The sequence below is a fragment of the Hoplias malabaricus genome, chromosome 1 (genome assembly GCF_029633855.1).
Source record: "Hoplias malabaricus isolate fHopMal1 chromosome 1, fHopMal1.hap1, whole genome shotgun sequence".
NCBI classification, from domain to species: domain Eukaryota; kingdom Metazoa; phylum Chordata; class Actinopteri; order Characiformes; family Erythrinidae; genus Hoplias; species Hoplias malabaricus.
In genome coordinates this window covers 73421676-73449571 of record NC_089800.1, presented here as the reverse complement: position 1 = coordinate 73449571, position 27896 = coordinate 73421676, and the positions used below count along the sequence as shown (strand labels likewise).

The window sequence follows — 27896 nt, the reverse complement described above, 5'->3', positions numbered from 1 at the left end:
TCCGCCAGCTCCTCCCGGGTGATCCCTAGGTGTTTCCAGGCCAGCCGAGAAATATAATCCCTTAAGCCGGTCCTGGGTCTACCCCGGGGGCCTCCTTCCAGTTGCCCATGCCTCCAGGCATCCTGGAGGCATCCTTCTCAACTAGCTTCCCTCATTTCGATGATTACCAATGGCTCATGACAATAGGTGAGAGTGGGTATGTAGACTGACTGGTAAATTGAGAGTTTCTGTTTATGGCTCAGCTCTTTCTTCACCAACGTGTTCCAATACAGTGATGTTTTTTGGTGTCTCTAATCCCTCCCTCGTACACACAAGAAAACACACACACACACAAATATAACTACAGACACAAGGCCCGTGTTGGCTGATCAAGTTTATTTGACCGGCTTACCAAAGACAATGCCCTCGCAAACGTAAAATATGACGTTTATTTTTTCCTCATGGTAGACTAAAATATGCCATTCTTCCTCTCACCATCATCATCATCATCATCATCATTATTATTAATATTAGTATAATTTTCTTGAGTTGAATCTTTTTAGTTTAAGAACTTAATAACATTTAAAGCATTTAAAAAAAAAAAAAACACAATGGGAGGGGTACGGTGAAGTGGACAGTGAGGAGCAGAGGGGGCAGGAGTGTATCTCCATAAGGCTCTGCAGTCAGAAACGCTGGCAAATAAAAACCTTTGTGCGACGTTCTGCCAGACGTCAGCCGTTCTTCAGAGGCACCTGATTCTCATCCACGCTCCATACACACACACACACACACACACACACACAGCCACACAATGTAACAACTAAAAAAAAAGTCAAAAAGTTTTTAAAAGCACTGGATGGCAGAGGAAAGTAAAAGCACATGGGTGGAGTGTGAGTAGAGAGTGGTCAGTGTTTGAATGAAGTACAGAAAAGGGGGGGGTTTGGGTGGCTGCCATTAAAGGATGCAGTCAGGAAAAAAAGCTCAATGTTCTTATTTTAAAGCAGTCTGCAGTCAAGAGTGTCTTTTTCTTTTGTTGTTGGTTTGACCATAAATAAACAAAATCCAGTTCCCTTCATTTAAGTCGGAGGTTTAGGGTGTAGAAGTACCTTGTTCCTTGCCTTTGAGAATTCCTAGTTTGCTTTCTACAACCCTGACTGGCCACTTTTCATAGGGACTTCAGGTCTAAAACATCAGGGCGAGAAAGCTGTCCCAGACCCTGTAAAATAACACCCTCCCTCCTCTCTCTCTCTCTCTCACACACACACACACACACAAAGTGCATTTCCATCCAGGAGGTCCAGGCTTCACTACAGTATCCAGTATTACAGATCTCTCTTTCTCTCCTCACTGCTTACTGAGCAGTTTGTCAGCTTCGGGGTAAGTGGGGTACTTCACCGCCTCTATCTTTTCCTTCACCTTGTATGAGGGGTAGAGGCCTGTGCGCCCACTCTTTCGGTTGATGCCCTTGGAGTAGCCATCCCAGTGATTGCCGGCCACTCCGATCACGTCCCCCGGTTCCAGGGGGATTTCCTCGTTGCCACGAGGCTGGTGAGGGTAGATTGCAATCTGATTGTGAGCATTCTGCCCACCGAAGTAGTAGATATCATCCAGCGAGTGGAAGTAAGAAGAGGCGTCGGGATGGAGCGTCTGCATGATCTCATAGGCCACACGACACACCTGTCCAACAGAAATAGGAGTTAATGGACATCGCCTCAATGGCAGATTTGACTGGGCTGGGCTGTACATTTTGACTGGAGAAGAATTCCAACCAGACTGCATTAAAGCTGTGATAATGTAGGTATGTCAAAGTCTGGGGCTGTTTTTCTTAGAGTGGTGTTGGTGGTGTCAAAAATATTGGTATATCTTGACCTATCGATGGGAAAAAATGCAATTAGTGCTAAAGTTGGGCAGTATGATGATAATTACCATATACTGTATACAGAGAAAAACAAGCACAGTAGCCCATCGGAGCTGAGACTTTACTTTACTTTTCTCTTCCCTCAAAACCAGTGGCTGAAATTTGCTCCTCTAAGAAACGGGTTTTTTATTGTTAACAATTGTTGGTGTGCACTGTCGGGCTGTGCTGGGCTAAACTGCAAAGCTGTGCTCACAGATATAAGGCTCAGTATTGTTTCACACAGTACAGTGCAAAAAAAGCTATTTATCTGAGCAGTAGAAGGTTCTGTTTAAAAAAATAAATAAAAAGCAAATGACATTAATACAGTAAGGAGTGAAATTTAAATATATATTTTTGTGTAAGCACCATGCTTATTGTGACGATTCACTCATCATCTGTAAGCACTTTATCTAGTTCAGGGTTGTAGTGGGTCTGAAGCCTACCTGGAATCACTGGGCACAAGGCAGGGGCACCAGTCCTTCACAGGTACACACAGCTATGGACACATTTGAGTTGCCAATCCACCTACCAACATGTGTTTTTGGACCGTGGGAGGAAACCCACACGGAGACAGGGAGAACACACCACAGACAGTCACCCGGAGCGGGACTCGAACCCACAACCTTTAGGTCCCTGGAGCTGTTTGACTGCGACACCTACCTGCAGCGCCACCATGCTGCCCTTATTGAGAATATACATTATTTAAATAATAATAGGTACCCAAGGACTGTACATCAGTTTTGGTTTCCTTCCTTTCTTTTTGACACTCAAGTGTTTACCAGTGCATACCGGTCTGCATATGGGGCTGCAGCCCAAATAAAATTCACTCATAGACAATATAGGCTACATAGTTTGCCTTATACCTAAAAATTCAGTATTGTGACAACAATTACGAAGATTCATAAATCATCTGACCATGGGGAAGGAAAAAATAACAGAGCCGTAGGCTGACAGTTCTGGTGTTTTGGCCAACAATTAGCAACACATAGAGGAATACATTTGAAATAGTTTCATTATTCAAACACAGCTGAGGGAATACTAGGTTTTGAGTAATAAAGAGTTACATTTTAGATGTTAATGAGGACTGGGTTCTTACAGCTGGTCTGTTCTCCTCATTGGATCATTTGTCAGAGAAATATAGTTTCACTGTTTCTGACTAACATTAGCTTGACTAAATTATATTAGTGATAAAGTGGTGCTACTTATTAAAACTAGATGCCAAAAAGTGCTTTGACAATGTATTTTCTGTTTTGTTTATGTCACAATAAATAGTAATGAAAAAAGAACAAATATTGGGGATTTTACAAAAAGCATCCGTTCTTCACTTGGTGCTGTGTCATATTAGAGGGCAACACTATGTACTGTGTATTTATTTCAGCTTGAGCCTGTCTGCACTTTTGAGCTACAAAATGTTGACAGTAACAGAGCAAGCAGGCTCATCACTCAGTCGTTTTTTTTTTTTTGTACTTTAACAACAGCACACAAAGAGCAGACAAAGGCAATTGTGTATATATTTACATGCCAGTAATTGTCAGATGAGGCTTGAAGATGGTTACATGTTGAGTTACTAAAGTGGCGAGTGGCCATGTTGTCATGAATGTGACAAAACGTAGACTTTGGGGAAATACAACCCAGACAACACGGAGGAGTGGTCTATTGGCACTTTTCCACTGCATGGAACCTACACGACTCCACTCGGCTCTTTTGCTTTTCCACGGTCCAAATCTGGTCCCTGGAACCGGGTAAGTTTCCAGTCCCAGCTCACTCCAGGTTCGAACCGTACAGAGTAGGTACTAAATGGTGACGTGTAAACCCTGCAGAGTGCTGATTGGCCAGAGAGACATATCTATCACCAAGCGAATACACTATGAGTAAACAGCGCCTAACTTTACCTCTGTATTCGTTGTGATTTTCAAAGCCAGTGATTCCTGTTGGAGACTACATTTCACAGGGCAGCCCTGCCAGTGGAAAAGCGACAAGCTTTAAGTGAACCGTGCGGAGTCGAGTAGAGTCATGTACAGCCTGAACCGGTGGAAAAGAACCAGAAGGATGAAGACTTCACTATGGTCTGTATGCACTGATGGAACTTTGTGCAGAGATTAGAAATGTGCTTGTCACCTGTGAGGAGAAGGTGCAGACCAAGTAGTTGGTCTGGGACAGGAAATGGATGTCTAAGATGACCCCTCTTAAGGAGTTCTCTGTGTAGCGGTTATGCAGGCCGGCTGACCACGAGATGGAGTTATCGCTAATGAACTCGTAATCTGGGTACCTAAGACACACAGACACACACACATTATTTTTAGCTTAGTTTATTTTGCACAATTGAATCTCCTGACAAAGTAGAGGGGGCAGGAAGGCAACGAATTAAGTGGACGATTAACAGTAACATACAAGACCACCACACACCAATACATAGGGAACATATAAACATAATAAATACTAGTGCTGGGCGATATGAGCATAAATCAATATCACAATTAATGAATGATATATATATATATATTTTTGTATTATTGACTCTCATAGTTGAGTGACGAGGCTTGTACTGTAAATATGCTCCAGTATTAAAGTTTTCTAATGTTGCTGGGAGCTTGTTTTCTGAGCACTGTTTATATTTGATTTGCTTTAGTCGTATATGTGGTATATGTTTATATACCACATATAAACATTTCTTTAAATTTTGGAGACTTACCTTGATCTTAATCATAACAACTAATCCCTTAACCCATCTTCACCTTAAAATGTAATGATTATTATCATTTGGTCCCCACTATGCGATGAATATCTATATCACACACACACACACACACACACACACACACACACACACACACACACACACACAGACTCACTTGGACTTGGCCTCCTGCAGTAGTGAGGGGTCATCTGTGGCCAGGTAAACACGCTTTTTGTCCACATGCATGCGTTGCGCCAGGCTCTGGAACTGGTCCTCCACATGCAGCATGTATTCCTCTATGGGGTGAAATGCTGCCTCTGTGCCCACCTTATCTGTCCTCCGCACATGCACCCTGCAGAAAGCACAGGCATCACACTCAGCAGGAGAGTGCCCAAGCAGGACTGATGGAGTGTGAGCAAACACGCCGCAGAATATGTGGAAGTGGGGACTGAGTGTGTAAGTGGAAGCTTTTCATTTTGTTCTCCCTACACACAATTATAGTTGCTTGTAGGTGTAAGATACTACACTAAATGATCAAGTCATATTAGGCAGGTGGCCTGTGGCTGATCTGTGCAACAAAATGTTGTCGTGTGTTTGAATTTGTTGTGACTGACTTAATTTTTTCTCCCAAAAAGAAGTTACATCAGGACAGATGGCTTTCGGCAAGGGTTTAATATGTGTGTACAAAATCTGTAAAAACAAAACACTGCTTTATATAAATGTGAAGAGACATCTCTCTCTTTATATCTGAGCAGGGTTGAAATTATCAGACCAAAGCTGAGCTTGGTGAAAAACTAAATGGAATTCAGACTGTAATTTTCTTAGAGAAGAGAGAAATACATCCTCTTGGTCATTCTGGAAAGTAGCACTGGTAAAAGAGGAAACTATCTCAGCAAGTCGCGTAAATTTAATCACATCTGAGTGCAGCTTTTTTTGTAAATAAAAATGCAGGTTTTGTGACTGATAATGACATGGAAGAAACAACACCACTCTTGATCAGACCACATATATCCCTGGCTTAATTCACTGGCACCCATATATTCCCATATCTCCTGAAAATAGCTGAACTGAATAAAAATGTTAGACCCTAACACATTTATTCATTAACACCTTAAGAGAAAAATTAAAGGAGTGCATTCTAGAAAATCAAACAAGTCTGGCACGAAATGTCTGGCAAGACCTACTGTTCACCTTCTGCCAATGATAACTCTCTTCAAACACTGATATTCTACCTACAAGTAATGAGGATTATTAAAGCAAGACACATGAGAGGCTGCGACCTTATCACGGGGAAGGGTGTTTTTGTCTTGATGCAAAGCAGAAGTCTTGCGTGGCTTACTGCTTTTATACAATGGCAGTCAAGTTAATAGATTATAAAATACTGATATACTTGTGTTCATATACTAATGTTCAAAATAGATGTATTTATTTGGGTGCTGTTGATCGATATAAAAAACAACAACAAACAAAACAGATAAAAAAAACACGAATAATCTCACAATGTGCTAAAATTAAGCGTGATCAATTGCATTGTCTCTTTGTTGAGTAAAAGTTTCAGGGAGAGCTTTAGCATCTCACAGAAGGTTTTATGGAAATTAATGCTACGCAGCTCGTAGCTCAATCATAGAGGTAGAATACAAAACAACAGCTCTGTCTGTGTGTGTGTGTGACAACAAATTTATTATATTTAATACATGTATCAGCATAAATAATTTTTAATCTACATTATGAACTCAACAGTGACACACTGTTTGCATTACTAGATAAAACTGCTAATACATCACTAGACTGTAAAACTCATGATTTATGGGAGGTAGATGTGACAAATTTTGTTTAAAAGATCAACTTATGTGTTTAGTTCTGTGTTAACACATTAATTTTGACAGCACTAATTTATTCTCAAAAGACTTTCACAATAAACTATTCTTCCACTACACAATGTAGTCCATTAACAGTGATTACTGTTGCTAGGCAACATGACCATGAAGGTTTTACTATAGCAATGTGGCATAGCCACTCTATGAAACAAAACCTATTCAAGTGTTTTCAAGGTTTAAGCAGGAGTAGAAAATAATAAATTTCTGTCCTCTTTCTGAAGGGACTCTAAAGGGACTCTAAAGTTGTAGCAAGTAGAACTGGCTTAACCAGGCGACATATAGCACTGTATTTCTGTCCTGATATCACAATGCTTGGGAAGAATTGAATAAGTGGTGCATTAATATGGAATTCAAACGTAGTAAAGTGGTCATAACTGTGCGTGTTTGAACACAGCTCAGCTAATCAGATTTTAGGAATGTTTATATAGATTTTTTCGATGTGTTAAATCTAACAGAAAATCAATTAAATATGATCAAGTTCGGTCAACTATGTTTATTTAGCACATTTAAGACTGCAGGTGTCAGCTAACGTGCTGCACATTTAAATAAACTAAACCTAAATTAAATGAGGCATCGATGTGGAGAAATAGCGGATAAACTATAAATAACTTGCACTAAATTCACTAAAATAAATGTAATATAAATGTGACAGGGGTTATTCAAACTGTATGGGCTTTTCTTGTTAAACAAATGAAAATGCAACCACAAATAATGTTGACATATTCTCAGTTTGTAACTAAATTAGTCAATCCCCTTGTGTTCTTTATTGTGTTGTTTCTCTCTCTTACCCTATGATGGGGTGTTTGAAGCCCAGCTTGGCAGTGGTCTCGCGCATCTCTTTCTCCAGCCAGCCCTGCGGGCGGATCAGGTACTTGACGAACTGGGACACCCACCAGACGGAGGGGTCTCCATGCAGCCGATGGAGGCGCTCGGCCAGATCTTCCGGGACGGCCAGCGGCAGGTAGGGGGGCCTAGGGTGCAGGCTGTCCACGATGGGAAGCTCAATCACCTGCACATCTCGGTCATTGGCTTCACCTACACACAAACAAATGACATTGTGTTAGTTGACTCGGGTATGAGTGCCTACTAAATATACATATATGCAACGAGATGTTAACATTTTTGAAGATGCTGAGGCAACTAGCAGGTTTTCAATGGCACTGTAATCAAGGGGGAGTGCGAGGAAGAGTGGTGGTTTCCTACCATCCTCCTAAAGATACATCACGCAGTTTCTGTAGTGCCAAGCACAGATTACCAACGACAGACGTTCAATTCTTCCTGTTATAGGTCAGTGAAGCGTCACATTGATTCTGAAGCTGTAAATTTAATATAAAACACTACCTAGCATTCCTTTAAATGTGTAATCATGCTTACAGCTAGTGATGAGCTGGTCCACAATTTTTCAGTTCTGATCCAATTCCAAAACACAATTCCCTACTGACGTCGATACAAAAGCTTGTTTTAATGTAATGTTATCATTATTGCTGTTGGTTGTGTTTAAGGGATCATCATGAGGCTGAAATAGACCACACACTCTTTCTCTTTCACACAAGGTTTTCCAGTATTTTAAAAAATCTCACCTCCTTGGGGAGGTTTTTCAGTGACCTGCAATGCCATGTGGTGTAGACAGGAGGCCAACACACAGACAACCTCCATTTTCCCTGTATGCGGGGCCTCTCAGTTACAGACTGAAGTTGATGCGGGTTCATGGTATGACGTAGAATGGAATCTGGACCGGTGACGTGGCTTGTTCCGTTATGTTACGGCTGGTTCATGGTCCAGTGCAAGCTCCAAACTAAAATGGATGGGTAATTGGATCGACCCTGTCCGACGTAGGATTGGCTCCGGGCCATGTCTCTTTGTGATCGTTAACTGAGGACAAGCTTCACAATGAAACGGGGTGACCACAGGGGACGCAAAACAACAAAAGAGGGAGACATCGCAACTAACAGAACACAGAAGCAGCCACAAACAACAACAATAAACACATCCACCCGCTGCTTCCTCCCCTTCTCTGTTCTCTGAAACATGCAGCTCAGCACAGTACCATCTGTAAATAACCCAATCAAACAAGATATAAAAAATAAAAAATTAAAGACAAAGCAAGCAGCAGCACACAAAAAGCTCCAATTCCACGTGATGACACAATTCAGAATGACCAACATGGACATTCAAGTGTTAATTTTAGCCAGGGACCTTATTTTAGTGAGTTAAACAGGTCAAGAAAGATGGGGTTAATAAGAACTACAGTATTGATTCCTTGATAAAAAGATTGATTCATTTGATTGTTGGAGTGTACTCTATAATTGAGCCATGAACTGTTTCAGGATAATCAGGGCTGGAATGCTTTTGGGGTGCTTTTTTATTAAAAAAAAAAAAAAAGAAAAAAAAAAGCACTCGCTTGGAAGAATTTTCTCATCAACATACAAGCGCTCACAAAAGAACATTCAAAGGAACTGTGAAAGCAACGTACTGACAATCAGTGTGGCTTCCTTGCATATCTTTCACTGGAGCAGTACTTCATTTTGCATGTCGATAGATGGAATGTGCTAATTAAAGATGCCCAGTGGAGCTTTCATCCAGCAAGTGGGGCTAATAAGCATTTAAACATCTAAAGGGGATCATTTTCAAACCTCTGTGACAATAGATAGAATAACGGCCTCAACAAATGATGTAGTATGCAAAAGTGCCCTGTTTCTTAGTGCTTTTGTTCATGATCCAAAAAATGTTTAAAAAATAAGATAATTCAGCATGATTCGACAATCGCATAGCACTGCCTTGTACACCATGACAAACGCACTACACCATAATATCAGGATATTTCTGAGCTAGCACAGTACTTTGCTTGATTCCAGGTGGAGGCGGTGTTAGTGCATGTTTGTATTAATAATATTTATTTGTTGATTTTTGTTATTCACCTTCTAGTGCATGGTGATGTAATCCAAACTCAAAATATGCTTTTGTGACAGACTCTACATTTCAACTACAGCCCCAATTCCAAAATAGTTTTCCCGAGCCCATGCAGAGAGTTCCTGTACAGATTCAGGCCTGTTTTTAATACAATCTGTAATCTGTAATCTTTTCAATCTGTAAAATCTCCAGAGAATACACAGCTAATGATAGAAAGGAATGTTCTGGAGCAGCCACACATAGGCACCATGTGAAATGTACAGTGCTAACTAGTGTTATAAACCCACGCCCCAACACTGGACTGAGGGGCATGGCCCAGTGGGACACACTACTATTCCAGGGAGGGTGCAGAAAGGCAAACAAATGAGACACACTATGTAGGACTCCTGTATTAAAGGGAACAAGTTCGATCATGGGGACCTGCTGTTCTCTCTGGTTTGTTCACATTCAAAAGCTCTGCTTCTTTTAAGGTGATTTGGTATGAAGAGAAATATAACTATTGGTTGTACGTGGCTGAAATGTAACTTGTCTCTAAATGTTTATTCACTGTTTGAATGACTGTTTTGTAAGCATTATAAAGTTTAAAATAAATGGCAGTGGAGTCAAAGGTATGTGTGTGTTGGAATGGGGGATTAGGGGGTGGGTATGGGGCTCGAACCTATTCTCATCTACAAAAGGAGGGCATGGCAGAAAAAGCTAACAACTCTCTTTTGTTTATGTAAAGTTGTCCTCTATTTCAAACAGAATCCGCATTCTTTGAAAAGGCAGAATGAAAGCATGGCACCAAGACTATCATTTGACAGTTAAAACTAATAACACATTATAGTGTTTAAAAAAAGGTCTAGGAATAAAAAGAGAAAAGCTATTGAAAAGGAAAACAAAATAAAAAGGCCATCCACACTCCAGAGTGGGCAGAATTTAAATCACATACTGTATTAAATATTGAAAGCATGCTTCACCCACCACCTCCCCACACAGCACATAGATGAGTGTTTAAGGAATTCCCCAGTCATGTTCATGTAACCTTACTATCATTTTCTCTACATGAGTACATGGTATTTTGTAGCCGTTCTCCCTTCACTGCGCTCATAAACACCCCCCACCCACACGTCCACAAACACACACTCTCTCTCTTCATTAGGGCACTGAGAGAATCTAAATTACATTTTGTCCTCGCATCCTGATGAATAAATTGGAGGGGACCTTGAGGGAGGAAATGTCTTTTATCATTTTTAATTCATGGTCTGTGTTTGTTACTGTGCCATATTTTTCTCAGAGCAGCTAAAAAGGTTAAACAGGAAGATTGAGCTGAGGTTGACCTTGTTTATTGCTATTATAGCAGCTGTAATATACTTAAGCTACAGGCAAGTGAGGATTTTCTTACTAGAAGGTAAAAAGTCCTTGATCATTATGTATTCTCACTCCTTCCTAAAAGTCAGCAGATAAAGAGGGCGATTATTAACGTGAGTTCATTCAAGTGTATTATTTATAAAAGAGCTTATGCCATTTTTTATTCCACACTGCAAGTATATGTATTTTACTGTAAATTTTAATAAAGCTTTGTTTTAACTTACAATATGTTACTGTATTTTGTTGTGAATTCCAGAAGCTGACGTGTGTTCTTAAGTTTTACATTTTTGTAAAAACGACTATAACAGAATTCCCTGCAATTTTTACAGAAGAAAACATTTTACAAATATAAGAGTGTTGTTTCAAATTGCACAACACAAAACATAAAAGACGCCATGAAAAGAAACTAATAAAATGATTAAGTTAAAATTAAATTAGAAATGATATTATTAATGAGACTGTAGACATGAAACCGATCAGTACGACTCTGATGATGTATATTTAAGAGGTGGAGTCAGTTAATTAGTGGGTTGTTGTTGTGGATAAAATAATACCTATAAAAGTGAAATGTCCAGAAGTTGGGTCAGTGTTTCTGGAATATACATTCCCCATCCACGTTCATTCATTCATTCATTCATTGTCTGCAAGTGCTTATCCAGTTCAGGGTTGCGGTGGGTCCAGAGTCTACCCGGAATCACTGGGTGCAAGGCAGGAATACACCCTGGAGGGGGCACCAGTCCTTCACAGGGTGACATTCACTCACACCTATGGTCACTAATCCACCTACCAAACTCTTATAATGTATATTTAAAACTGAGATTTTCCTAACTCTGTTTTAAAAAAAAAAAAAATCCCCATCCAGACCAATACAAAAACGGCTTCATTATCCGTCCAGTGGGGGGCCCATAGTACCTCTAAGATTGACATCAAAACACCACCAAGCATGAGAGAAACAGTGGTTTAATCCCAAGTCTCTCAATACTCCCTCTGTAGTGCACTAAGGAAGTCACAAAATGACAAAATCTAGATCTTGATAGTCTTATATTTTATATTAAATTAAATTATTCCTATGTGGAAATCAGAAATCTAGTGATATCTGAATGTATACGGTGCAGTTTTATGGCCTATGTAATTCACTATATAGGGAGTGAGGAGCTGTTTGATTTTTTGATCTGATTTGGCTATCTTAGCAGTTCACATTCATAAATGTATGTGAATTTAATTAGTCTCTGAAATGGTGCACATGCTCACACTGGTATGTGTGTATATGCCATTTCATTTCCGTTTGATCTGATGCCAAATCAGATCAAAAATATCTGAGTTGATGAAGAGACTTGTAAGTTGAATGTAAATGACCATAACTTTTTTACCACAAAAGACAACTTTTCATAAAAGAAAATGACTGTACACAAACCTGACTGAAAGTTTATAATCTTAACTGACAGCTCAAAAATGAGAAAGAATGAATATTAAAATGTCATGCTCTTGACATCACTGGAAAAAACAAAGGAGAAGGGGTTAAATTTTATAGAGATGGGGTCCACTTGCAGATCATCAAATGTGCATGTCTGTGAGAAGGAAAATGAACTGTATTCATATGTATCTTTATACACCCACGCCCTTCTTTATGTACACACATACAGTCTTTCACTTGCCTTTGAAACACAAGCACTACATTAGGGGTTTTGTGTTTTCAAAGCTCTTGTTCACTGGCCCATATAGAGCAGGAAGTCCAGTCTGTAGAACAAAAGCGAGGGAAACTCTGTCCTGTGGGAGGAGAAAATGAGAGAGAGAATTCGAGAGAAGATAGCCCTACTCTGTTTTGAGGTCACTTCTTTCATGTTTAGAAGGCATTCTCTCCTTCCCCAAGGCTTCTCCACAGAGACACACAACAGGGTGAAAATACATGTGGCCTGCTTTTACCACAGAACACACTTCTTTTTCACAGGACAGAGAGAAGATTAAGGATACTAATTCTTGTTTTAAAAAAAAGTGTCAGAAAGCTGTTAAACTTTTTAGTATCTGTGGGGTAGGGAAAGATTCATCAGGGGTGCAGTTTCACATTTTCTAGCGAGCGGTCTGTTCCAGGGGCTATTATTATATATATATTTTTTTTATTTCCTTTCTCTACCAGCCTTGACCACGCTCAGAATCCAATTGTTAATTAATGAGGATAGAATAATAGTATACTTAGCATAGAAGAGAATAAATTGTCCATGATGTGGAAAAGCATCTTTGGTCACTCACGGCATTAAAAACACTAACAACACAAATATATACAGAAAAAAAAGATAGTTACAAAAATTTAATATTTCCACTGCATCTGGTCAAATTGACCTCCAATAAAATTTCTCATTTTCAAATCTAAAACTAGCATTAGGCTCTAAATCCCCAGCTGAAAGTAGCTTTGTCTTGCATTAGTTTACTATTTTCCCAAACCAATTCAGGCAAAGCTTTCTGGCAGGATAATGAGTGCCGCAGTTGACACATTATCAACACATCAGTTAAGCTGTCAAGCACACACACTCCTTGTCTACAAACCCACACTGCTGTATCATTTGCAGAATGAGGGCTGGGCTTGCTGAAATAACCATGGGCTTCCCCTGAAAAGATAATCATATTGATGGCAGCACATGACTCACTTAAATCCCAATATACACCACTCACATCAATGGCAACTTCAAACATATGCACGTCACTGACACACCCCCATGCCATGATAGACGTTAGCTGTTTTTTCCTAAATATATATATTTATTCTAGCATGACAGTTTCTCATGCAATGACTCAAAAGTCACATACTTTAAAAAAACGAGCCTTTGAGAGATATCTTGAATCTGTGAATCATTCATTAACAGAGAAATAATTCAAAAACCTAAATAATTTGCACTAGCCTCCAACTGAAAAAGTTTCTTTTTTGAACTCTTTCACAGTTCTCATGATATTTGGCACAAAGTTTATGGGCTTATTTCACCCATTCCCATTTTTCGAGTGTGCTGCAGGCATCAAATTCTACATTTATTTTTACCAAATATAATCAAGATAAGTCAGCCATAAATTTAAAACAAAGTAATTTCTTTGTACATTTGACAGCTAAAAGTTTGCACAAATCACTGATTATTTTACTGCATTTTACAAAATGTTTGAAGTTTGCAAGCCTCACAGATCACACATGGAAAATAAGGTGCCAGGAGTAGAAAGCACAAGAGTTCAAATGTGCCTAAATTCTATTCTCACTGAACTTTTGATTCTCTTGGTTTCAGCAAACCGCTTCTTTCTTTCAACCTGCTGGAGAATACAACTTTCCCAAAGGGTGCTGTCTTTCTTTGTGGATTAGTCAGCTGCCGTTGTCAAAATGATTTGTTGCTTCTATGGTTCTTATAAACTACAGCAATCATAATGTTTACGGTGGATTCGTACTGGATAAAAAATCTACTCGATTCACACACTGCTGTTACATAGTGTGTAACATACACAGCAGAGATACTGGAGATTTTATACTGTCACAACTGTTCTGAGAACAGCTCTTCCACCAAAAATACCCTGCCGTCAACAACCTTCTCTTCTAGTCCTTCAACATAGATATTGGGCAAGAAGATTGCAAAAACCATATTCATTCATTCATTATCAGTATGCGCTTATCCAGTTCAGGGTCGCGGTGGGTCCAGAGCCAACCTGGAATCATTGGGCGCAAGGCAGGAATACACCCTGGAGGGGGCGCCAGTCCTTTACAGGACAACACACACACTCACTCACTCACACAATCACACCTACGGACACTTTTGAGTCTCCAATCCACCTACCAACATGTTTTTGAACCAGAGTACCTGGAGGAAACCCACGCGGACACGGGGATACCTGCTGCACCACCGTGCCGCCCCCAAAAAACATATTATTATCAGCAATATTGTAATCTGTTTAATGATAAATTACTGAGTAAGACATGTTCATAACACGTGTATTTCATTACTAAACGCCTACTCTAACACCTCCATTCTCTAAAAACTCTTTTCCCTGGGATTTGACAACATATTCCCCCACATGTCAATTCAGATGGGATTATTATATCACAGGGTTATTTTTACTGCTCATGTTACAGTGGGTAAAAGGCTTAAATTTTTTTCCTGAAATAGAACTGTGCACACCGGAAAAATGACTGAAATGGTGTATTCAGACAGGACTAAAACTACTGAGACACTACAGTAATAATTAATTTACACTACATCCACAGATACAATGAATCCTGTCCGAATAAGGCTTTTGTCCTTAACAACATCATGGGCTAAAAGCAAAGGAAGGTAAAAAAAAAAAATCACCATGCAATATAAAATGTAGCATGACTCATGGCTGTATAAGGCTAGCAGAGAAATCACTGAAATGAAGGCCAGATTAGATCAATTAGACCAATTAAATAGTGGCAGCTCTTTCAAGGAGAAAGAGGACAGTGCTCTTCAGGAAAGTCAAGAAGGGAATGAGTGTGCAGGTGTCCTCTTGACCTGTGGATTGTACTGGTCAAAAAAACCCTAAAAACCTGTGTTTTATTAATCTCAGGACATCCATAGGACACTGACTCATAGGGAGCCATGAATAAGAGGACTTACAATGCAGATCAAGGAAAGTAGTGCATAATGAGGTGAAAGAAATTAACTTACTGCAATGTCTTTCAACTAACAATGTATGAGATCTTTTATTTAGATTTGTTTTAAAACCGGAACCTAGCATTCCAAAATTACTACTACTGCTACTACTTCTAATAATAATAATCTAAGGATAAAGATGTAGATGTTAGTCAACAGCTAACAGCTAATAGCTAAACTAAAAGTGGAATGCTGTTAGATTATGTGATATTTATCAGGTCTCTGGCTGGGTTAGTACTGTCACAGTTGTTACTAATTAAGATTGGTTCCCTATGCCATTCTTTAATCCAATCAGTGAGGTTCCTGCTCATTAGGTCCAACTTCATTATCTTGGCAGAATGTCTGAATGAAATGATTTCAGACAGTAAGGGATCTGTCGTTGTTTTCCCCAGACAAATGTACTGCTGCTGTTGGCTTCATAAAATGTAAGCTCTTTGTAATTGTCTTTTTCATTTTAATTTTGGTCCTTAATTTGGTCTATACTTGCACACTAACTTACATCTACCTTCAATCAAAATTCGTTTATTAGTGTCAAGAAATGTACTTGTAATCTCTCCTTTTTAGGGTGTGTCATGTTCCTCCCATAATTAATTTGTTTTACAGAACCTAGTGACGTATTTGCAGTGTTATTAGGCAAAGTCAACACATCATCACTACTGTTGAGTTCAGAGAGTAGAATACATCCTTTTAAAATGCTGAAATATGTATTAAATCTCATAGCTAACTCTCACTCTTACCATCTCTCTCTCTTTCACCTGCTGTAAGATGACATTCGACATGTTTTTTCCCTCCTTATTCCACACACTTCTCTTTTATAAAGTTGGATTATGGAGGTATTTTATTGGCTGAGCTGCACGCTACAGTTTTCTCAATTAAAACTTGTGTCTCAGCTTCGTTGCCTTTGATGTTAACCCTCTCCTTGAAATTTTTACTCAGCAAATTATAGATTCTAATTTAAATATCATAAATACCTCTAAATATAATAATAATAATTAATATAATAAGTTCTGCTATATTATAAATATATATAAGTTCCTCTAACCAGTTTTTTGTACATACCACTCTACACATTTATTTGTTTTATCTCCCTTGAGATAAATCATGATTTATTACAAATTGTTGTTGTGATTTTTAAATTTATGTGCTTCATGAGAACAGTGCATTAAAATTAAACAGTGACCAGAAGAATAACCTGGAGAAATGAGGATCTCTGGCACTGTTTTACCACTTTTTGCTGTGTATCTAGTTAGTATAAATACCTCCAGATATACAAAACCTTGATAAGGGCATTAAAGTAGCAATGTGTGATATATTTACTATAGTTAAGTCATAAAAGGACCAGGGTGTGTAATCAGAGTTTAAGGAAACATGCTAATTTGAAGCACTGGCATCTCTGACAGCAGTGTAGTCAGCATATTCCTCTGTGAGGAGTGTCAGCCCTGGAGCAGAACTGTTGTTTCAAATGCTAACGTTAGCCTTGCATAGTCTCATATTTAAGGTGGAACAGAAAACACAGATTAGCTTCGTAATATTAGTAGCCTTTTGTTAGTGTAGATAGATGTTTTCATGAGGTGTTTATATGTTCTAAGTGTTTTTAATGCCATGAGTGACAAAAGATTTGCACATTGTGGACAATAAATTTATTCTATTCTATTCTGTTCTCAATGGTTGATTATGGCACATTCATTTTAGCCATGATGGCCCAGAATTCTTGAAGTTGTCTTCTGTTTGCTCAGTTTTCCTCATATTGGAAACCAGAGTGAGCTTCGTGTCTGGGGAGGAGGCAGAACACTAACTCCATGGTTTTGGATGTGGAGTGCAATGCCCATTTTAACGGCATGCTACCAGTATTACAGATTGTTCCTTATAGCCCAAAGTCTCACAAATTTTACCAAATAGGTTTTTGTGTTATTTTTTAATCTTTAAGTGTTTTAATAGTAAATTTGTCTGTGTGAATGCCAAGCAAAGCAGGACTCTAATGTAATAAAATATTTTTTTCTTATTCGGACCAGATCAATGGAACCAAACTACAAGTATAAACACACCCTTATTATTTAAAATCTGACTTTTCCACCGATTTATTCTGCATATTTCGAAAGCGCTTTGAGAAAAAATAATACCAATTTCAAATGACACCATGCATTTTTTATCAGTAATATAACAGACTTTTAAGGGTTAACAAGTAAGGTTCCTTGAGGTTAATAGCCTCATCTGCCAGCGAAGCCAAGATAACTCTAGAAACGCCTTCAGCCAGCTCCTAATAGCATGTCAGAGAACCCTCCAAAGTAGAAGCATTTACTGCAAATACTCTCAAGATTCAGACCATCGTTTACCTGTGACACAATGTCGGCAATTTGTCTGTAGTTCAAATTGAGGGAGAAATATAGCCTTGAAAAGTAACCTTGCTTACCCTTTAAAGAAAGAAACTAAGCAGGTCTTTTTTAAAAATGAAGACAGCACATGTGTGACTTCATTTTGTAGCCCATGGAAGAGCACGCCGATTCTATTTCCAAATATTTAATTGACCCGTTCACCTTATTGCAAGCCTTAAAGTGATGTCAAATATTTCAGCTCCAGCTTTACTATATTCTATAAAGTGATAAATATGGCATTACAGAAATGTCAAAACTATAGGTGGACTAAAACACCAGATGGACAATATAAACCTGCAAGTTTTAACATTTGCATAAATATCCTTCTCATGAGCTCAAATGTGAAACTCGCGAGGACAGAGAGAAGATTTGCATGCACACTGATGATTATCTCGCTCTCACTTATCATTCTAGAATTGTTATTTAAACCTGCATATTAATAAGTTATTATTTATAATGTTATTTTTTTATTAATTATTTAATGATTCATTTATATCATGGTTGCTCCTGCTATGCACCATGAAATAATTAAATCTGTCAATATGACCCATCAGAGTCAGTGGGCGGGACTAATGATCTTCACAGGTCGATTGGTTCTACAGCACAGTAAGCCATGACACATCGATCACACAAGAGGTGAAATCACCCCTAACACCTCAGTAAAATCATGTATTTGACTCCTGTGTCTTGGTCTGCACTCCCTGAATACCAAAACATACATTCATTTATTCATTGTCTGTAAGCGCTTATCCAGTTCAGGGTCACAGTGTGTCCGGAGCCTAGCCGGAATCACTGGCCGCAGGAGGAAACCTACGCAGACACGAAGAAAACACACAAAACTCCTAAAAGACAGTCACCGGGAGCCCACAACTTCCAGGTCCCTGAACGTTTAAGTAACAATTAAATATATCAAATATATTGAATTGACCTATTAAATCAAGTTGCAAGGAAGTGAAAACAGGAAAATGCTCTTTCTATGTGTTTTCTGGGGTTGAGCATTGTGACAAAACCATGTGGATTGAAGGTTGAGTGTTGATTGTAAATTGTCCTTTGGTTTCTATAAATGCGCTATATTAGTGTAACGTTAAATAAGTTTTAGCTGCTATGTCAGTGTGGTACTGACCAGACCAGTGTCCTGTAGAGGCTCCGGTGCGATCAGTGCAAGTGTCGCTGACAGGTTTGAAGACTGTCTCCCAGCCACCGGTGGCATAGCGCCAGTTCTGCGACTCCAAGATGAGTGTACGCTGCGTGCCGTAAGCGATCATGAAGCAGTAGACCACGTGATGCAGCTGGCAACCATAACCACAGCCCTTATTGATGTTACACACCAGCTTTCTCGCCTTACTGCAGTCCGCGGGATTCTAGAAAGAGAGAGAGAGAGAGAGAGAGAGAGAGAGAGAGAGAGAAATTAAGTAAAAGAGAAAAGGTATACCTGCTTTCAAAGAAAAATGTGTCTGAAAACTATTGAAATATTAAAGGAATACTAGATAAAATGTAGTCCTTTTGCTCTGGGTTCCCACTAGATTTGCAGATTGTAATACACTTTTACAGACAGCACTGTCCTGAAATCAAACGTGAGTTGGGGGTTCCTACCCTCCTCCAAATGTTACATGAGTGAAGTTTCTGCAGCTGCTGAACTCGGATTAGCAACAACAGAGACCCTATCCTTCCTAGTACTGCTCAGTGGAATCTCACAGTGATTTTGAAACTAATTTTAAGACTAGGATAATGCCTTGTGTTCTTTTAAAGTGTAGGAATCAAAGACGCAAAATCACTTTCACTTCTCAGTCCTCACGGTCTTCTCTGAATATTTGGATTTAAAATTATAAATAATGTCTGAAAGTTCATTCTTTGTTACAAGCTGCCCCTTAAAAGAATAATATAGAGTTTAATAGCATTTTCTTAAAGAAGACATTCCTGTGAATAATCTAACATCTGTTCTTTTGAGAGAAAGAAAGAAAGAGAGAGAGAGAGAGAGAGAGAGCTCTAGAGCAAGGATGGATGAGAGTGCAGTGAGAATGACAGAAAATGGTATCACTCCGTATAAGAGAAACAGGCTGTGTGTTATCAGCCCACCACACACAGGCATAGATGTAAACTCTCATCAGTTTACTCCACCACACTAATCACTCACCATTGCTCATTAACTAGACACTGAATCTTAAAGTACTATGTGCTCCATTACAGCGCGTGCACACACACATTACAAGTTGTAATGATACAAAAGAGATGCTAAAGCTAAAGAGCCCACAGACACAGAAAAAAACAGCAGTTGCTGCAGGAGCTGAACATGAACAAATCCGACTATCCCTGGTAAACCCCCAGCTTCACATCATTGCTGGTACACTGGCAGCAACTTTTGTAGATACCTCCTCAGTTAAAATTTCTTCTGAACACTACAAATAAACAGTTTGTAAGGCTGGCCCGGAATACTCAGCTATTCGGTTTTTAAATGTGACCCCACGTGTGACGTTTTGCAGTTTCTGTGTCCCATAAGACGTGTGTTTACTGTTTGAATAAAGCTGAATGTCTCAATCAATTCTGTGATCTCAGTTCAGGACTTTGAGAAAAGGGAATACATTAAATGTAAAAAAGAAGCAAACGTGTCCTTAGCAGCACTGTTTGCACATTCACGTTCTGATGTGTGTGACCTGCTGTGCGGGCTGACTGTGCTGCTCTGTCTCTGGGAGCACTAGAGCCGTGGAGAGAGAGCCGCGTCTCCCTCAGTTCTGTCTCTGGAAGCACAGGAACCGCGGGGAGAGAGTGCTGCTGCTGCTGCTGCTTCATCTCTGGGAAGCAGAAAGACAGCTGTGTCTCCCGCAGTTCTGTCTCTAGGAGCCGAGAAGGCACGTAGGGAGAAAACTGTGTCTCCCACTGCTCGGTCTCTGGGAGCAGAGGAGTCACCTTTATTGATCTCCTTAGGGAAATGTCTTCTCTGCATTTAACCCATCCATGGTAGTGAACCAGTGGCAGTGAACACACAGAGGGAGAGCAGGGGGCTGTCCACCACCTCTGTGCCACCTCTGGGAGAATTTTGGGGGTTAGGTGTCTAGCTGAAAGACACTTCAACCATGAATTAACTTTTTACTGTTGGTAAAAAACTGTTGAACTGGCAACCCTCCGACCCCATGCTCACTTCTTTAAAACCTCTTGGCAGCTCTGGTTAACCCGTGTATACACCCTTATTGGCACAGCACATGCCCGAGTTAGCTAGCGAGGCTAACGGGCCTCATAAATTTTACCGTCAAATGCAGATTTTCTAAACGAAAACTTGAATATGTGCCGAATGTTACAGCCACAAGAGCCTTTACAGCCCCGCTTTAGAATAGATTTTACACATTTCTGGGGGATTTGTTTGTGTTCATACAAAAAGACAAGTGGATCACAAATGGCCTCTACTTTGAGTCAAAACAGAGCAATTCTTTTAACATGAACGTTTTGGAGGTACCGGATTTTTAACAGCAACAATAAGTAAGTGTGTATTACTTGTAGGTATGTGATCCTGTTCTGCACCAGTTCTGAAAGGTCTTTGGCCTCCTTCTCTCTCCAGTCTCCAGCTCCATCTGCCTGGCTCAGATGGTACAAGTCAGTCATGATGGACCTGAACATTAAAAGAAGATCAAAGTTACAAACGCATGTTCACATTTAATCATAATACAGATATAACAGCTCTTTTATTTATTCACTCAAAACTAAAGTGCTGCTAATTGGACACAGCCAATATATTCAAGCTAACAGGTTATATAAACCTGTTTGCAAGATAAAACAGATAACATTTTTGGTGTTAACAGCTTGTTTCCCCTTGCAAAACTTACAGGCTGTCAAGCAAGCAGGAGTATTTTGCTCAGAGTGTTTAATAGTGCTTAAACAATCAGCCTAAATTGGAAATCGCATCAAAGGTGTATTCACACTTATTTCACAGACTTTCTGTGAAGTCTGCATTTCAATATGGTCTTTGTAACACAGCCCCATAACAAACAGATTCTGTTATAATAACTGAAATGTATTTTGTCCTTTAAAGGTTTGTGGAAAAAAAATGTTAGTAAAAAAAAAAAAAAAAAAAAGAGAGAAAGCATATTTTATATTTTCCCAGGGAAGGATTTGCTTGGGATACTCATGGCTGTACATCGTATATAAAAAACTACAACAACATTTAAAACATACCGCAATATTTAACAGGGGAAAAAAAATACAAAAGCTTTTCATGTCTTTAACTGGTCTCTATGTTTACAGTTTTACTGAATTGTTCGTCCTTTGTTTTCATTTTCCCACCTTTTAATTTCTCCTCCACACCTTCTGTGTCTGTTTTTATGGTGTTTAATGTTCCCCAGCTGTGTTCAATTAGTTTATGTTGTTTATTTAAGTCCCTTGTGTTCATTCACTCTCCGTTCCACTTTTTCTCTCTTATGCTGTTATGTTTGTGCTTTTACGATTAGTTTTGTGTTATTATTTGATTGGATTTTGCTCAGCTTTGTGTTGTCTGCTTCTGTTTAAAATATTCTCTCACTTTCAAAACAGGTGACAAACGTAATAGATGTGGGTTAATCAAAAGTAAATAAACAAAAAAAAACCTTTGAAGCTTTGAAAGCCAAAACAACAGTGATTAAGTGGTTTAACGTTAGATGGTGTTTAGTCGTTGTGTATTTACATGTTGTTTTTGCTTTTTTGCACCAAATGGAGCTTTGTGCCCCAGTTCTCACAGATGTGTTTTTGTCTGCCACCAATCAGAGCAGCGTTTGAACCTCTTCAAAACCCCACAGCGTAATTTTACGAGCTGCCATTGTGAATCGGACAAAATCAAATATGATCTCTGCTGTAACTTGGAGATTTTACAAGCGGCGAGTTTGAGCTGGAGGTTTGCATTTCATGGTGATTGACAAGTCTCTCTGGCCAGGTTTAAGGGCGATTTATACTTCTGCGTTGAGTGGACGCAGAACCTTTGCTGTTGTGAGCTTTTATATTTGTTGGTGTTGGCGTCTCTCTGCAATTACACTGTGACACCACTAGGGCTGAATCTCAAATATCTGCCTCTACAATATTTAGTACAAGATGTAGTGGTGTGATAGAATTCACTCATTCGTTCATTATCTGTAACCACTTATCCAGTTCAGGGTCGCGGTGGGTCCAGAGCCTATCTGGAATCATTGGGCGCAAGGCGGGAATACACCCTGGAGGGGGCTGTCATAGAATTACTTTTATAAATCTTTAAAGTGAACAATTTTGGGAGCAGGTCGTAGTCTGGGACAAAGCAGAGTTTACATGAAGTTCCAGGAAAGTAACTAATATAAAGCGGCACATTTTTGCTGCGTGGTATTGCTTCTCGTTGAGTTATTTTTTTCCCCGAAGACGTATTTTTCCTTTGTTTAACATTTTTATTCGTCTCTGAAACCCACACCTTGTCTGAGGAAATCTCTCACTGTGAATGGACTGCTGTCTGCGTCTCTGTGTGTGGAGGAGAGGAATTCAGTATAAACAATATCTGCATCGATGCGATGCATAGTTACATTTCTGGAGAGGTGCATGCCAGGCTACTAGTGCATTGTGGGAAACATTAGAGCCCTCAAAATCAAGCTTGAATTCAACTTTAGGTTGAGAAAAATGGTGACGCACTCAATGGTGCTGTTTTGGCACATTAAAATATAACATAGATGTATTATCCGAACATTTAAATTTAACAAAAATTCTGTGTATATACTCCTGCAATCATTAAAAATTGTGAAACAGTGGATTGTGGATCAGCAAATGTGGCTGCACTGTATTAAAATCAGAACTAAAATCTACAAATAATACACAAGCAAATGCTGTGGAGTTATCAGGATATTTAAGAATCATATATATCAAACTGACAGCAGATTTGTCTGTGCCCATTTTACTCCTATATGCTACCTGGACAGGATCCAACACACTGATGGCCTGCTCTTTTAGTCTGGATACAAAATACCACACTAAGCATTTTGCCATCATTGAAGTCAGAGCAACAGGTATATAACCATTATTTTTCTCATAGCAAGTGTTTTTGAGAACTGCAATAATAATAGATTTTTTCCCCCCAAGTACCTGGAACAATCCCTTTTTTCCAAGGACATTTTGAAAAATGGGGTCTTGTGTAACTTGAAATCTGAAAGCTGAAATCCCATCAGGCACAGTGGCCTTCTTATGACATATTGTTAAGAACAGGACCTGTACTGTAAATGCATTAATATGGTTTATATTTCTTGCTCCCTTGCTTTGTGTCATTGCTCTGTGGTTTATAATCATCTGAGGAAACATTCTCTCAGTCAAAAAAAAAAAAAAAAAAAAAAAAAAAAAAAAATATATATATATATATATATATATATATATATATATATATATATATATATATATATATATATGTGTGTGTGTACACACACACACACCAAATGTTTGGACACGCCCGCTTGGGGAGAGTTTCCTGTGTTTTTCACATGTTTCACATATTGTGAATGTACAGTGCCAGTCAAAAGTTTGAACATCTTTTTATTCAATGGTTTTTCTTTTTTTATTTTATTTTTTATTTATTATTTTCTACATTGTAAATGAAGATGGTAGACATTAAAACTATGAAGGAACACATATGGAATTATGTAGTAAACAAAAAATTGTTAAACAAATCAGGATATGTTTTATACTTTAGATTCTTCAAAGTAGCCCCTTTTTTGCTTTGATCACAGTTTTGCACACACTCTGCATCGCTCAATCAGCTTCATGAGGTTGTCACCAGAAATGGTTTTCAGTGAACAGCTGTGGCCTCGTCAAGAGTTAATTTGTTTTTGTGCAGAGGTAGAGTACACACTTCTATACACTGAATAACCTTATTCCATCAATGACTAATGGGAAGTTGTGTCCAAATTTTGACTGCTACTGTGTGTGTGTGTGTGTGTGTGTGTGTGTATGTATATATATATATATATATATATATATATATATATATATATAAATATAAAGAGAGAGAGAGAGAGAGAGAGAGAGAGAGAGAGAGAGAGAGAGACAGCCATGTTCCTCTAGAATACTTGAGAAACCATTGCTCATGTTTAAGATGAGGTAGGCCACAAAGGGTAAAAAATAAAACTTGTCAGTGATATTTATCTGAACAGAATAATTCTATGACAGCCCCCTCCAGGGTGTATTCCCGCCTTGCGCCTAATGATTCCGGGTAGGCTCTGGACCCACCCCGACCCTGAACTGGATAAGCGGTTACAGATAATGAATTAATGAATGTATTGTTAGAATATGCTAAAATAACCTTTATTTGGTATCAGATTATCAATACAATAATCTGCAGTGCGATTTATATCCTGTCGATGGAAAATTCCTCCAGTCTCTGGCCATAAAACACACTTTCTGAATCTCAATGTCATCATGGTTACAGACATGCACTATTTAAAAATGTAAATTTTTCATATATTTCCTATAAACTGTAACATCAAATGACTGATCAAATGAATCAAATGACTTTGTATCCCTTGAATTAACTGCTTAATGCTCCATAGAGCAGGGACCCCATGTGGGGGGTGGCCATTATTAAAACTGTACAGAACATTTGACACATTCAGGCTGCTAGGTGTCAATATAACAGCTGTTTTACAACATCACTGTAGAAATATTGTTGTATTAAATTTTGATGTGTGTGTGTGTGTGTGTGTGTGTGTAGGGGTGTGACCTCTGCTGGTGCCCCAGGTCCTGCAGCAGGATGTCAATGTGCTTCTGCAGCTCTCCAGTCTCCACATGACTCAGTTTCTTCACCTCACTGCGTACAAAATACCACAGTTCCCGCACTCCATTCTCTATCTTCCTCCTCAGCTCCTCCTGGTTCCTGCCTGGGCCTTAACACACAATCACACATGAGTTATATATATAAAAAAGCCACACATCTGAAAATTTACAAATCTACAGTTAGGACAATAATTAAAAATGTTCCAAACTACTGGAACTGTGACAAATTTATTTGGATGAAGATATAAGTGAAATAAGGGGAAAGAAGAAAAAACAAATCCAGGACCATGGACCACTGCTGGAGAGTTCCAGAAAAAAACATTAGCATCTTGAGGTCACTGAGTCTCTAAGACTGCCACCAGACGCCACCTCTACACCAACAGATTATTTGGAATTGAGGCTAGGAAAAAGCCTTTCCTTTTATCTAACCACAAATGTATGCACTTGGAGTTGGAGATGCTACTGGGACTTTGACTAGAACAGTGTTCTATAGATAAACGAAACAAAAAAACTGGGGCTTTCTTGGAACAAACACTCAAGGTGGATTTGGAGTAGAAAAGAGGAGGGCTACACTGAATAGAACCTAATGATGTGTTGGAGGTTCTGTGATGTTGAGGTACTGTTTTCTTTCAAAGGCCTAAGGAACCTTGTTTGGGGGCATGGCAAATATTGTGACACGTGGTTTTATAAAATATATTATATAATGTAAATAAAAAATAATGTTGGCGCGGTGGTGCAGCAGGTAGTGTCACAGTCACACAGCTCCAGGGAGTTTGGAGCTCTGTGAGGAGTTTGGTGTGTTCTCCCTGTGTCCGCATGGGTTTCCTCCGGGTGCTCCGGTTTCCTCCCACGGTCCAAAAAACACACGTTGGCAGGTGGATTGGCGACTCAAGTGTCCCTAGGTGTGAGTGAATGTGTGTGTGTCGGGTGTGTTCCTGCCTAGCGCCCAATGATTCCAGGTAGGCTTCGGAAACCATCATGACCCTGAACTGGATATAAGCGGTAACAGACAATGAATGAATGAATGAATGAATGAATGAAATAACAATAGTAATAACAATAATAATAATTTAGTTAAAGATAAAACAAAAAAAAAAATAATGATCTGAGATTGAACTGAACTTATTACAACCCCTTTTTACAAGGGGTAGCAATAATTGTGCAGGGGACTGGGGTTCAGGAGCAGTAACATGGCAACTGTTTGTATTTGTCTCTGGTCCATGGGTTGTGTCCAGCGTGGCCTATTAGGACTCCAGGCATGTAGCTTTGACAGGGCTATTACTCAAATATATTTCAGATTATGCCTTACAAATTTGAATAGCAAATCTTACTGAAAACTAAACGATAATGATGCAAAAGAAAACAAAATATGGAGCCAGAATGATATATAAAAATGATAGTCCTGCGGTTGTGAATGAAATTCTTGTATTCATTTATCTTACTTTATCTGGTTGCCAGAGGTGTGCACAGCAGACTGCATTATAATGTATACAAAATGAAGCCGTGGCATCATTGTTCATGACAATGTTGCAGTAACAATGACAAAGCAATGCCATGCATTGTCTGGCCATTCTCTGTGTGAGAATATTTGCAGCGAGGTCTGTATGTCACACAATGAGCAAGTAAACCGATCCTCTGTGACCTACACACAGTAGCTATCTCTCTCTCTCTCTCTCTCTCTCATCAAATAATATAGAAGTCTCTGACCCAAAAATACAGAGTATGGTGTGTGTGTGTGTTTCTATTTAAAACAGCTGCTGAGGGATCAAGGAAAACTGAAAACAAAATCTGTTGATGCAGATCACAATCTATGTCTTCTTGCTGTGGTCCACCACTTCCTTTGAACATATGTGTGTGTGTGTGTGTGTGTGTGTGTGTGTGTGTGTGTGTGTGTATCTATGCATTCTAGAGAGAGAGAGAGAGAGAGAGAGAGAGAGAGAGAAAGAGAGAGAGAGAGAGATGGGAACGGGGGCAGAGGAGAGTTGGAGGGTAATTTAGACAGACTCCCTGCAGTGATTTGACTGTCCTTCACACACAAACACACACAAACACATTTTTACGAGGATGTGTGTGTCATGCAGATGTCCCATACGTATCACACATGATACTCTGTATGAATTTATGTACACTCATATGTTATGTTGGGTAGGACTTTAGTAACAAGTTTTGTTGAATTTCACACATCCTTTCCATGGAGCAAACTAAATTATGGCACTGAATTTCTACCTCCTTTACTGTAAAGTGCAGGCTATCAACACAGGAGGAAAACGCAATCAGATCTCACTTGATGCTGATTGTGTGTGTGTGTGTGTGTGTGTGTGTGTGTGTGTGTGAGGGGACTCTCACCATCAGCAGGTAAGCTGCGGTAAGAGTTGATCTGCTCCTTGGCTCTGATAAGCTGCTCTTCCAAGCTACGGAGCTTTCCTGCTGTTCCAGCACCTTCCACCTGACCCTCTGGCAACC

The 27896-nt window shown here is 39.2% G+C and overlaps 1 protein-coding gene across 1 annotated transcript; it reads right to left on the bottom strand.

Annotated features, from left to right (window-relative positions):
* Positions 1 to 361: 361 nt before the first annotated feature.
* LOC136708602 (alpha-(1,6)-fucosyltransferase) lies at positions 362 to 27896 on the bottom strand. Its single transcript, XM_066683251.1, has 8 exons — positions 27780 to 27896; positions 25381 to 25543; positions 21186 to 21300; positions 18823 to 19060; positions 7219 to 7465; positions 4729 to 4905; positions 3995 to 4145; positions 362 to 1656 (listed from the first exon to the last, which is right to left on the bottom strand). The coding sequence occupies exons 3-8, from the start codon at positions 21291 to 21293 to the stop codon at positions 1324 to 1326; spliced, it is 1254 nt and encodes a 417-aa protein (XP_066539348.1). The 5' UTR covers positions 21294 to 21300; positions 25381 to 25543; positions 27780 to 27896; the 3' UTR covers positions 362 to 1323.